At 50.6% G+C, this 14,030-nt stretch overlaps 1 protein-coding gene across 1 annotated transcript; it reads right to left on the reverse strand.

The window, feature by feature from the left end:
* Nucleotides 1-13,110: 13,110 nt before the first annotated feature.
* On the reverse strand, nucleotides 13,111-13,908 carry LOC118260525 (olfactory receptor 14C36-like; the record flags this gene model as incomplete). The annotated part of the gene is made up of 1 exon (XM_035570850.2): nucleotides 13,111-13,908. A coding segment is annotated over one exon (798 nt), but the record flags the coding sequence as incomplete, so codon positions are not given.
* Nucleotides 13,909-14,030: the final 122 nt, after the last annotated feature.

Consider the following 14,030-nt stretch of genomic DNA (forward strand, 5'->3'; position numbering starts at 1 on the left):
ACTGCCTTGACTCCTTGTCTCTGCTGGGCCCCACCTTCCACACTCAAATGTGTCCCTTGGCTGTCGGCTCCATCTCCCCTGCCCCACAGGATGGTAAAGATGGGGTGGGACGTATTATTGTTATGTGTGGAAGTGTTTTTGTAATCTGCATTGGTGATGGCACAAAAAGACAGTTCCTTCACCAGTGATCTACATCCTTCTTCAGGTGAATTTTCAGGATCTATATTCATCACAGGAGAAGAAATACTGATGTTCACCTGTACTTGCATTGTCACCGCTTTGTCGACCATGGTGTACTCCCTCATCTTCCAGGTACTTCCACCCATCTTGAATAAACAGTCCCTGTTGAATGTCCCCTTTCCAGCTGCCTGTCTGGACCTGTGCACTTCCCATGGTTCTCCTGCTTTGCCCTCCCCTTACTCTTTGATCATTCAGACCGCTCTCACTGACCCAGTTGCTGCTTTGAGCTTCATTGAGTTCAAGCTTGGCCATGTATTAGCAGTCTGCCTAATTGTTTCTGTAGCAAGCTCCTCATCATTTATCATTGAATTAAGATCATATGGAATACTACTAATCTTAATACTTATAATTTCCTATAAATCGGTATAAAATGCTTAATTTACAGTCATCCTTTTGGAAGGTAAACCTCACTGAAGACATTAAAGATGAGGAGCTTGTTTTGCTGTTTGGAAAATTGCTGCGTGTTTTCTTGTTGTTTGTTTAAAAACGAGGAAAAACCCTTCTGTGCCTGTGTGCAGCAGGTCTCTAAGGAAAGCAGGTGGGAGCTGGTGCAAAGGAGCTGTAACATCCAGCTGCAGACTTCAGTGCAGAAGTCTGGTGTAAGGAAAAGTGATGCAAGTGCCAGGTGGCAATCAGAGAAATGTCAGGGTTGGGGTGGTGAGGAGCAAGGTTGTCCATGCACTGTCAGACCTCAAGAGTCTGCTTTTCCTCCCTATGGACGTCTCCATAGCAGAAGCCCTGAATTAATATCAATTGAAGAAAGATGCTCAAAGCTGAAATGCAACAAAATTCAGCTTTTAAAACAAGAAAAGATTTTTATTAGGTGCTTTTTGAAATCTTCCTACTTAACTACACCATGAAAGCTCTCCAATTAGCTGTCCAAGTCTTGAAGACTTGAATAAAACTATGGAAGACATATGGTTCCTTAGGTGTTTCTGCATTTTAATGAATTCCATGGTGGATTTTGGTGCTCAGCCTGTGAACCTCAGGTACGGAGAGGAGAATGATGCAATTGCTTGAGAAAGTAAAGTCAGAAGGAAAACTTGAAGTGACTTGGAGTATTAATGGGCCCCACTGAGGGCTGTTACCAAGAAATTCTCCTCAGGGACTTGTTAGGGCAGATAAGTGGAGGCCATGATTACAGATAGGCAAAGCACTGTGCTGAGAAAACTCTGGGTTTATTGTGGTGAAGTAAAAGGGCCAGGTCCTGACTCCAACCACTGGGAGGGAAGATCCTGCACCCCCACGTCTGGCTCAGGGCTCTTCCTGGGGGTCTGTGCGATGTGGTGGGCAGTGTGATGCCAGGAGAAGAACAATGGCATGACACCTCCCTGCCTCTGCACAGGGTCTCAAGAAAGCAATGAGCCCCCTTGTAATGACTGTATCTCATCTCCTCAGAAGCTCTGTCCAAGGGGACAAAAATGTCAGGGCTGCTGGGGCCTTCTCTTCTTGCCAGCACCCACCTCTTCGTCCTCTATAGACTTCCCTATGCTGCCACACACTTTGCCCTATTTCCATAAAGGCTGCAGACACCCATCTCTGTTCACCACCTTGATCTTATCCCGGCATTTCAGTGGTTTCACCGATGTCTCGTCAACCCTCACCAGCTGTTCCTTGAAACACAAAGCCATGTTCTGATCACAGACACTCTTTTGGTGACCTCTAGCATCACAGCAGAACCCTCTGAGGGACATTTCTTCCTCTTCATGGCCAGCGCCAACCTTCCAAGGTGCACTTTGTGGCAGTTTTTTCTCTCCTGCTCTTTGCTACTACCACAGAAAGCTCCATCAGGGTGGAAACCACTCCTGAAGTAGGCATCCCAACCCATCGGCCTTCTAGTGGCCTGTCAGCCAAGCAGACAGAAGTCACCTCACCAGCATCTTCCAAAACCATGGTCCTGCTGCTGGCCTTGCAGCTTCTTGTGTAGACACAACCAAGCCTTGTGCCTCCTGCTGTCCAGTCATGTACTCAAGCAGAAGGGACAGGACAACCCATATTCAGGCCTTCTTTCTGTCTGGGTCCTCCTGGGTATGTAGGCAGAGGGGATCCCACAGTCAGCATGCCAACCAGGTGCCTTCTGCAGGCCTAGCAGGACCACTGGCAGATGTCAGCCGAAAAGTACACATCCTAGGTAGAAGTGTGACCTGTCAGCTACTTCAGACAGAAGTGACCTCACAGTCCCTTTCTGTGACACGTTCCTGCTGCTGCCCTATCAACTGCAGAGACAGAAGTGACCTCACAGTCCCATCCACAGTCACATTCCTCCTGCTGGGGCAGGAGATCCTGAGGCAGAGCTGAGCTCATCAGAGCATTCCCACCCACCTCCTCCTTGTGGCCTACAAGCTGCTCAGATCCATGGCCCTTCACATTCATCACTGAATGCCATGTGACTGCACAGCAATCTCACGGTTCCTGCCCTGCCCCAAGGGAACAAGAACCTAAAGTTAAGGGTTAGGAAAAGGGTTAAAGGTGAGAAGGTTAATGCACAGGAAGACAGGCTTTGGATGATAGTTGTTCATGTATGGCATTAGGGACTATGGTGAACCTTTCTGGGTGAGAGATTAAGCAGATATTTAGTGAGAGGTTTTGGTGTTCTGCTTGTGGTGTCAGGTCTGTGGTTAGGGTGTGGGCAAGCTCTTTGGTTGAGGGTTTTGTTTAGGTCTGCTAGAAGACTAGGGTTAAATAGAACATTTTAATGCTAGTGTTAAGGGCAGGGATCAGGGTGAGCAAGAGAGTAAAGGTAATGGGAAGGAGTTATGGACTAATTTCGGCTTCAAGGGATATTGCGGTCAAAAATTAGAGCAGTGGATTCCTGTCAGGGTGTGGAGTGGCACTGAGATTTAGGTATTAACGTTACAGGTTAAAATAGGGTAAGGGCCTCACATGACTGCTTTAAGTCAGCTTTATGGTGGGATCAACATTACCTGAATGTTCTTACCTCTCCAAAATTGTTAGCTTCTGCTCTCCAAGCTCCTCTTTCCTCCCGCAAATCTCACATCTCTCCTGGCCAGGCTCCTCCTGCCTTCCCCATATCAATCATCTACTTAGGGGCAGCTTTCTGATGGCTTTCATGAACTCAGAGTATGTGTCTCACCTCTGTTGGCTCCTCTGTTCCTGAGAAAGAAGCAGCTCCTAAGCCAGCATGGAGAAGGACACAAAGGCTGTCGGAGCACCCTGCACAATGTGCCCAGCAGCTCTGCAACACCACAAAAGTGCACGTCCTGCCTACATGTTTTGGTTCCAGAATGGCTCCTATGGACCCAGGGTAACTTTTTTCCATGGCCTCATGAAGGCTTTGTGTTCCCCCAGGCATCTGGGAGGCAGTGGCCACCCTCTGTGTCGAAAACTGAAAGCAGCCCTGAAGGATGAATGAGGCAAAAGCCGAAACCTCTGACATGACAACACCCATTCAAGACCTCTTCCTCAATGGGGCCTACCAGGTACTTAGGGAGAGAGGATCTCACAAACTATGTGCAAAGCAGGTGCATCTGATGGCCTATCATGGAGACCAGCAGATGTGAGCGTAGAGGCACAGATCCCAGCCAGGATTCAAGGGATGACCTGTCAGCTACTTCAGAAAGAAGTCAACTCACAGGCCGTTTAACAGCCATTCGCTTCCTACTGGACTTAGAGCTTCTGAGGCACCACTGCCCTCCTAATACCATACCTACAAAACACCCCGTTCTTGGGCCAGAATCTGCCCAGGTAGAAGTGATCTGGTTGTGATCCTTCAAGCCCATGGCACTGCTGCTGGACTCCCAGCCTCTTTGACGCACAGGAGCCAGTTCCCTGCCACTCCTGTGAGGTGTTAGGGCAGGAGGGACCTTGCAGGCAATGTTCCAGCCCCGTGCATGTTGGCGGTCCCTCAGCTCCTTGTGCACAGTGAAGATCACGCTCACATCCAGAAGCCATGTGCCTGAAGCTGGCCTAGAAGACACTCAGGGAAAGCGCCTTCCCAGCCCCAGCCCCAGGCCCCAGCCCCAGCTGGCAGTTCTGCTCTGCAGAGCAATGGGGCTGCGGTGCCTGGGGCATGGGGGCACTCTGCAGGGCCGTGCTGGTCAGGCTGGGAGGCAGACCCAGCTCATGGGGTCACTGCCATTGCCCCAGGGCTGGAATAAATCACTCGCCAGACTCCTTTGCTGGCGCTGCTGCGTGCCCTGGGGCTGCAGAGCTCTCCTCTGCCTGCTCACACCAGACTGAGCACTTGAGCTCTGGTCAGTCCACCTTGGACAGGCTCACGCTCTGCGGTTGTCTCCCAGGCTCATATTGCCCCTGCAGATCACCTGGGATCTCCTGGAAGCTCCTGGCTCCCTCCAGGAAAAGAAAAAAAAAAAAAAAAAGACAACATATTCCTCTGCCATCAGCACCATCATGTTCTGTGGAGCACGAGTGTCTAGGAATTAGAAATATTCATCAGCTGCATGGCCACTAGCAACTAACAGGGAACTTGTGAACCAGCCCCAGATCCCTAAAAGTCAATGCTGGACTCTGCTCTCACCACACCTGAGCCCATCTGGAAAGCAGCAAATGCACAGAGCCTCTTTGGAGTCTCTTCCTTGGGCTTGTTCTTGACAGCAACTTTGCAGGAAGGCCTCAGCCTTCAGGCAGTACCTGGAGGAGATCCCCTCTTAGGAGGGAAGTGCTGCAGCAAGTGGAGGCCAGCTGTGCCACTGCTGTGCCCACTGCATGTCCCTGCCTGCAGTCCCAGCACAGCCCCACAGCAGCACTGGCACCAAGCTACAGGAGCAGCCGGGCCTGACCCCACCAGCAGGGCTCAGCAGGAGAGGGCGGCAGTGGCAAGAGAGCAGCTCTGCATGCACCAAGCGCTGGTGCTCCCTGGCCGTGCTGCTGGGATGGGGCTCTTTTCCTCAGCACCCCTGCACACTGGGCACTGCCCCTGCAGATCCAGACCATGTCTCAGAGGAAGGACATCAGACAAAGGCGACAGTGCAGGCTCCTTTCTTTTGTTTATATTCACAGAGAGCCTGGCTCGTTGTGTGCAGAGTCTTTGAACTATGCTCAACAAGTAGATACTGAAATGGAAATGGGGTGAATAATACAATTTGAATGTACAAAACTTAGCCAAATTAAAAATAATAATAATAAAAAAGTTGTAATAAACATACACACACACACAGACACAAAGAATGTTGACCGTTCCTGTAATAACTGACATTATCACAGAACCACAGAATCATCTAGGTTGGAAGAAACCTCCAAGATCACCTAGTCCAACCTATGACCTAACACTAACAAGTCCTCCACTAAACCAGATCACTAAGCTCTACATCTGAATATCTTTTAAAGACTTCCAGGGATGGTGACTCAACCAGTTCCCTGGGCAGCCCATTCCAATGCCTAACAACACTTTCAATAAAGAAGTTTTTTCCTAAAATCCAACATAAACCTCCCCTGGCGCAGCTTTCGCCCATTCCCCCTCGTCCTGTCACCAGGCACGTGGGAGAATAGACCAATGCCCACCTCGCTACAGCCTCCTTTAAGGTACCTGTAGAGTGTGATAAGGTCGCCCCTGAGCCTCCTCTTCTCCAGGCTGAAAAATCCCAGCTCCCTCAGCCGCTCCTCATAAGACTTGTTCTCCAGACCCCTCAACAGCTTCATTGCCCTTCTCAGGACACACTCTAGCTCTTCCATGTCCCTCCTGTAGTGAGGGGCCCAAAACTGAACACAGTACTCAAGGTGCGGCCTCACCAGAGCCGAGTACAGGGGGACAATCACTTCCCTAGTCCTGCTGGCCACACTGCTTCTTATACAGGCCAGGATGCTGTTGGCCTTCTTGGCCACCTGAGCACACTGCTGGCTCATATTCAGCCGACTATCAACCAATATTCCCAGGTCCTTCTCTGCCACGCAGCTTTCCAAACACTTATCTAACAGCCTGTAGCGCTGCTTGGGGTTGTTGTGCCCCAAGTGCAGGACCCGGCACTTGGTCTTATTGAACTTCATACAGTTGGCCTCAGCCCACCTGTCCAGCCTATCCAGATTCTCCTGCAGAACCTTCCTACCCTCAGGGAGATCGACACGCGCCTAACTTGGTGTCATCTGCAAACTTCCTGAGGGTGCACTCGATCCCCTCATCCAGATCATTGATAAAGATATTAAAGAGAACTGGCCCTAATACTGAGCCCTGGAGGACTCCACTAGTGACCGGCCTCCAACTGCTGGTCACTCGTGGAGTCCTCCATTCACCACGACTCTTTGGGCCCAGCTACCCAGCCAGTTTCTAACCCAACGAAGTGTACACCAGTCCAAGCCATCAGCAGCCTGTTTCTTCACACCACCACCCCTTCTGTGCTGCCTGTCTCTTCTGAAGAGCCTATGACCATTCATTGAAGCACTCCAGCCATGGGAGTGGTCCCACCACGTTTCAGTGATGGCAACCAGGTCATAGCTTGCCTTTTATTTCTTTCCTATTGAACAATGGCTACAGCTATATTATATTGGACATGCAATAATAAACTCTCTATGGCCCAGAGGAATTTGGCACGTCAAATGTCACTCAAATGTCACTCTGGCATCTCCAATGTCACCTGGTGTCTGCATCTGAACAGCTCCCTCCTGGCCTCTGTCTCCATTCAGTGTGCTGGGAGCTGAGACAAACAGCTGACATACAGCTGCCTAATTTGTGCCCACCTGAACCAAGGCAAGAGGAATCCCAACTCCTGTGGGCTTCTGTGAGGCATGGGAGAGGCAGCTAAACCCCCTTCTAGCCTCTGGACTGCAAATAAAGTATGAGATGCCTGGTTTGACTCAGCTGAAATCCTTCCCTCAGCAGGGGGAGGGAGATCCTTGGGTGGGTGTTCTGCCTGAAACCAGGACGTGGAAAGGTGATCCTTGGACGTCATACCTCTTCTGAAATGAGGAAGGGCAGTGGTCCTTCTCCAGTAGAGGGAAGGAACATAAAAGATTACTTCAGTCTGTTTCAAAGTTGATTCCCCTGGAGGCCCAGGGACTTATCAAAAGCTCCCTGTGCTGCTGAGCTGGGCCAGGCTCCTGGGCCCAAGGGGAGCTCCTGGCAAGCGGGCAGTGCTGCAGAGAGACAGCTCTGCCCACGAGCAGCTCCTCTGCACAGCACAGCAGGGCTGGGGGCACTGCCTGCAGGGGACAAGGGTGGCTGAGAGAAGGGAGGGAGATGTTAAAGGCAGTGTGGAAGGGGGATGCTGGGAGCTCAGTGTTGGAGAAATCTTTGCAGCCCTGAACAGGGTAAGTGTCTGGCTGCAGGGCAATGCGGCTGTTGTTCCTGTTGCCACCTCCAGATTTACAGGCAAATCCCACAGCCTATGGGATCTTTCAGGAGGACTCCCAGAGTTTCTTTGGATAAGAGGAGAATGACAAGCTCCAGAGCAGGGATTACCTGTCATAAATAACAGAGGGACAGGACATGAGGGTTCCTCTTTGCATGGCCAGCTGCAGGCTGTGCAGCCAGGGTGCAGGCAGGGGTGGCCAGGGCTGTGGTGCAGAGCAGGATCCCTGCTGTGCCCCAGGGGCTGTGTGCCCAGGCAGGGCCTCTGTCGCCTGCCAGTCTCAGCATTCGGCCTGCCCAGGGAGCTGCCCAGGGCATCGCGGGGAGAAGTTGTGGGTGGAAGGACCCCCCCGGCAGGACAGGGCAGAGTCCTGCTGTTGCCCAGAGGCTGCTGCTTGGGGCAGGCTGTTCACAGCTCCACAACACTCTGAGGGCATCTTTGGGGGAGATTCTTGAAAGGGAAGAGAAATGCCTATACTACCAGAAGGGAAGGCACTCTCTGGGGGCTCTTCTTTCGCTCTCAGGACAGGTCAGAGCTGCTGCTCAGCCACTGAACACAGGAATATGTTCCTGAAAGTGTCCTTGGACAGGAGGTGTCTGCAGGGCAGAGCTGAGCACACAGTGGGTGGGACAGGGTCTGTGTGTAATGGCAGGGAGGAGATGTGGGGACAGGGAAGCAGCTGGCAGAAGGGACAGCTCAAGGCAGCAGAGACCTGGGCAGGGAGGGAGAGGAAGCTGCTGCCTGAAACACCAGGGGAGGGGGGATTCAGGCATTCCCTGCCAGGCCTGCAGTGCAGGCACCTTCTCTGCAGCAACCCCGTGCTCTCTTTTGCCAGCCAGTACCGCAAGCAGTCTCAGTGCCCGGAGATTTAGGGCATGAACCACCATCTCCTCAGCTGAACCCCCAGAAGAGGAGAGGAGCCTGTGTCCTGCAAGGTGATACACAGCGATGAGGCTAAGAGTACCTGCCCTGCAATGTCACTTCTCTAGGCAGCATGCAAGCTTGGTAGGGTAAAGGCTTCACTGCATGCCCATCAGCTTTTATCTCTGTCAGCTGGTTGGAGCATTCTGGTATTCCTTCTTATTTCTCCACCTGTGTGTGGTTCTCCTATTTTGTTTGTCTGGGGTGCAGGTGGATGTAAACTTCTGTTCTGAACATGGAGTGCTGGGCACTGCTCTGAGCGTGTCCTCTTGGTAACAAGGTGCCCAAGGCTCCATTATAAACTGTCAGGAATGCTGTCATTCAGTTGGGTGAGTTGGATAATGAGCTGAATAATTCAGCTAATGGAATGGTGATTTTTGTGAGAGAAGGTGTGGGTCTTGCTCAGGGAATTCTGCCTTGTCATTGTCTTTTCCTCTAGTGACAGGTGTGCATGACCAGATGCAGCAAATGTCCAACAGCAGCTTTCCCACAGAGTTCCTCCTCCTGCCATTCGCAGACACGCGCGAGCTGCAGCTCCTGCACTTCGGGCTCTTCCTGGCCATCTACCTGGCTGCCCTCCTGGGCAACAGCCTCATCCTCACAGCCGTAGCCTGCGACCACTGCCTCCACACCCCCATGTACTTCTTCCTCCTCAACCTCGCCCTCCTCGACCTGGGCAATCTTTCCACCACTGTTCCCAAAGCCATGGCCAATTCCCTCTGGGACATCAGGGCCATTTCCTAAGCATGTTGTGCTACCCAGGTCTTTTTCTTTGTTGTCTTTGTCGCAGCAGAGTTTTATCTTCTCATCATCATGGCCTATGACCACTATATTGCCATCTGCAAACCCCTGCACTACAGGACAATGATGGACAGCAGAACTTGTGTCAACATGGCAGCAGCTGCCTGGGGCAGTACTTTTCTCTATGCTGTGCTGCACACTGCCAATACCTTTTCCCTCCCCCTCTGCCAAGGCAATGCCCTGGACCAGTTCTTTTGTGAAATTCCCCAGATCCTCAAGCTCTCCTGCTCAGATGCCTACCTCCAGGAAACTGGGCTTCTAATTATTAGTGTCGCTGTAGCATCTGGGTGTTTTGTTTTCCTTGTGGTGTCCTATGTGCAGATCTTCAGGGCTGTGATGAGGATGCCATCAGAACCTGGACGGCACAGAGCCTTTTCCACGTGCCTCCCTCACCTGGTTGTGGTCTCCTTGTTTCTTAGTACTGCCACTTTTACCTACCTGAAGCCCTCCTCCATCTCTTCCCCATCCCTCAACCTTTTGCTGGCAGTTCTGTACTTGGTCGTGCCTCCAGCAGTGAACCCCCTCATCTACATCATGAGGAACAAGGAGCTCAAGGATGCAGTTAGGAAACTGATTAGGTGGATGTTTTTCAGTACTTATAAAGATCCCTTCACTCTCCACAAATGAATCTCAGTAATCCTCTTCCAGGCATCTGTTTTGGTTGTTCTTATTTTTTTTATATATATATATATATATACACACACATAATTATATATTATATTATATTATATATTATATATTACATATATATATTGAATATATATAAATATATATATATAATCATATATATATATAATATATATATATATATTGTCTACATCGTTGTTTTGACTGCCATGTTCTAGAGCCTCATACCTGTTACAGAGGGGTAGTCAGGAAGGCGAGGTGCGCAGGGAGAGGGCTCACCTACTACCCCGAGCAGGAACCTACTTCTGTTCCCCCCCTTGGCCTAGGTCCCCTCCTACTGCCTGGCGAGATGGGGGAACTTTTGTCTTTTGTGTAGTGGCTGCCTGGTGCGATAGAGGAACCTTTTTTACTTGTGTTGTGGCTGGCTCATGAGTCTGCCTCAGGGAGGGTAGAGTATGCTTCCACCAGTCAATTTCCCTCTCTGACTCCCTGATGCTCCTCAGCCTACTCACCTCCTCCTGAAGCTCTGCCACCAGGCTGAGCAATTCTTCAGCCTGGGCACACCTCCCACCGGCATACGCACCACTGCTGCTGTCAGACACCAACAGAAGATTTGGGCACACCCTGCAGCCAAAGACCTGGATGACTGCATGTTTCCCCAAGACCTCCATCCAGGTAGCCACATCGGTAGCTGTGGCTGGAGAGGCTGCCAGAGATGCAGAGGCCGTGGCTTTCTGCTGGGTGTATACCATGGCTGGGCTCTTCACGAGGAGGTTACAACCACCGTTGGGAAAGAGCAGTGAGGGCGCCCTCCCTGCTTCACCCTGCCTGCATGAACTGCCCTGCAAACTGCCATGCCACACTGTTTGCCCGTCCTATTCAGCACGCTCCTGGTCACTTGTGCTCCCTAGGGGCTGCCTTTGTACGGCCGGGGGAGAGGGGAGGGTTGCTGCTGGCTCTGCCCATGATGCCTCATCAGCCTCCTTCATGAGGGATGCCGGGTCCTGGCGGCCTCAATGCAGGAAAGAGCTCTGCCTGCCTCGATACCCCTCTGTGCTGCAGAACGTGTCTGCCCCGGAGCTGAGCTCCTTGTTTGTGATCACAAGTTTGTGATTTCTTTATTCTGGAATGCCTGGTAGAGTTTCTGAGAAGTTTCAGCAGTATCCTTGTACCAGCTGTACTCCAGGTTCCCTTGGGGAAGAACCTTATTTTGAGAATTACCCGACTCACTGGGTAACCTTGAGGAGCAGGGATTACAAACACCATCAAGGCCTCAAAACACAGGATTGTCATACACTCTGACTGCACAGTCCAGCCCCTTCTCCCCTGAGTCAGAAGGGACCTCTGGAGGTGTCCACTACCATCATCTTCTCTGAGCAGTGATAGCTTTACAGGTAGATGACGTTAGTCAATGCTTTCTGCAGCTGGGTTTTGAAAATCTCTGAGCCTATAACCCAGTGCTGGTCCACTGTTTTGGTGGCCATTCCCCCAGTATAGACACTGATGCCAGCAGAAGGATGGAGCTGGTCAAATTTCAAAGGTCAGCTTCCCTTGCACAGTGGGGAATGGCCATCCCCGTGCTCTCCACAAGTGGTCCCCAAGCTGGCAGTGCTGCTGTGCAGAGGAAATGGTGCTGTGGTGCTGTGGGATAAATCTGCATGGCCGTGCTGGTCAGCGTGGAAAGCAGACTCAGCCAGGTCCGGATCACTGGGCTGGACCAGGCAGAAGTACTTCACGAAGGGGGAAATGAATCTGTACTGGGTCTGGCTGGGATGGAGTTAACTTTCCCTGCAGCAGCCCATACAGGGCACTAGATAGAATGGCACTGATATCACACCAGTGTTTTGTCTACTGCTGCGCAATATTGCACAGCATTAGGACTCCCTCCAACCCCGCCAAAAGCCAGCAGTCTTGGGGTGGGCAAAAAGTGGGGAGGGGACATCACTAGGGCAGCTGACCTAAAACGACCAAAGGGATATTCCATACCATATGATGTCACAGTCAGCAATAAAGGGTGGAAAGAGGAAGAAGAGGGGAGGGGTGGGCTCTTGTGAAAACATCTGTCCTCCCAAATAACGGCTACGTGTGTTGAGGTCCTGCTTCAGGTACATGGTCAAGCATCACTTGTTGATGGGAAGCGGAGTAATTTCTTTCCTCTCTTTCTATGCTTCCACATGGCCTTTGCTTGTTTGCTTGTTGTTGGTGGTTTGTTTTATTTTTCCCTCTTGTTTTTCCCATCAATTAAATTATGCTTATCTCAACCCATGCTGCTTTTTTTTTTTTTTTTTCCCAACATACTTTCTTCTTCCCCTCCCCTTCTGAGGAGGTGTTGTGGTTTAGCCCGGCTGGCAGCCAAACACCACACAGCCGTTCGCTCACCCTCCCCCCTCCCTCTCCGGGATGGGGGAGAGAAACGGGAAAGTGAAGCCTGTGAGTTGAGATAACGACAGTTTATTAAGACAGGAAAAATAATAACAATAATAATAATAATAGTAATAATAATAGTAATAATGTGTACAAAATAAGTGATGCACAATGCAATTGCTCACCACCCGTTGACCGATGCACAGCCTATCCTTGAGCAGCCGCCCCCCCCACCCTGGCTAGCCACCCCTATATATTGTTCAGCATGACGTCAGATGGTATGGAATACCCCTTTGGCCAGTTTGGGTCAGCTGTCCTGGGTCTGTCCCCTCCCAGCTCCTGCTGCACCCCCAGCCTGCTCGCTAGCAGGACAGAGCGAGAAGCTGAAAAGTCCTTGGCTTGGTGTAAGCATTGCTCTACAACAATTAAAACATCAGCATGTTATCAGCGCTCTTCTCATCCTAATCCAAAACATAGCACCCTGCCAGCTACTAGGAGGAAAATTAACTCTGTCCTACCTGAAACCAGGACAGGAGGGCAAGTGAGAGAGAGGTTGTGGTGGAGTTCAGCTGCACAGCAAAGTAAAATCACCAAGGAATCATACCCCAGAGGTGTGATGTCCCGTGATATCCTGGGTTATCCCATTTATTACAAAGGTGCTATGAGAGAGTCTTCACTGACTTACTGTTACATGTATATGTATAAAGCATCCATATAAGACAGAACAGTTTCACTCATTAATTGCAGTGGGAGAAATCCCAACATTTATGTGGGAATGCAAGGAGCCGAAGCAATAAAAATGGAAATAAGGAAAAAAAAAAACAATCTTAATAATGATAAAAACAAACAAATAAACAAACAAGCAAAAAACAAGCTGGAATCGGATACACAATTTTCATTTGTGGAGAGTAAAAGAAACTTTCTGAGTACTGAAAAACATCCCCCAAATGAGTTTCCTAACAGCATTCTTAAGCTCCTTGTTCCTCATGCTATAGATGAGGGGGTTCACTGCTGGAGGCACCACCGAGTACAGAACTGCCAGCAAAAGATTCAGGGAGGAGGAAGAGATGGAGAGGGGCTTCAAATAGGCAAACATGATATTGCTGATGAACAGGGAGACAACAGCCAGGTGAGGGAGGCATGTGGAAAAGGCTTTGTGCCGTCCCTGCTCTGAGGGGATCCTCAGCAGAGCCCTGAAGATCTGCACATAGGACAGCACAAGGAAAGCAAAACATGCAACACCTGAACAAAAGCAAAAGATGATGAACGCAACTTCTCTGAGGTAAGCATCAGAGCAGGAGAGCTTGAGGATCTGTGGAATTTCACAAAAGAACTGGTCCAGGGCATTACCTTGGCAAAGGGGGAGGGTAAAGGTATTGGCAGTGTGCAGCACAGCATAGAGAAAAGTACTGCCCCAGGTAGCTGCTGCCATGTAGACACAAGTTCTGCTGTCCATTATTGTCCCGTAGTGCAGAGGTTTACAGATAGCAACATAGCGATCATAGGCCATGATGGTGAGAAGACAAAACTCTGCTGTGACAAATGCGACAAACATAAAGAGCTGGATAGCACAATCTGCATAGGAAATGGCCCTGGTGTTCCAGAGGGAGTTGGCCATGGCTTTGGGGACAGTGGTGGAAATAGTGCCCACATCTAGGAGGGCAAGGTTGAGGAGGAAGAAGTACATGGGGGTGTGGAGGCGGTGGTCGCAGGCTACAGCTGTGAGGATGAGGCCATTGCCCAGGAGGGCAGCCAGGTAGATGCCCAGGAAGAGCCCAAAGTGCAGGAGCTGCAGCTCGCGTGTGTCTGCGAATG

This window comes from Cygnus atratus, unplaced genomic scaffold (assembly GCF_013377495.2).
Source record: "Cygnus atratus isolate AKBS03 ecotype Queensland, Australia unplaced genomic scaffold, CAtr_DNAZoo_HiC_assembly HiC_scaffold_34, whole genome shotgun sequence".
NCBI classification, from domain to species: domain Eukaryota; kingdom Metazoa; phylum Chordata; class Aves; order Anseriformes; family Anatidae; genus Cygnus; species Cygnus atratus.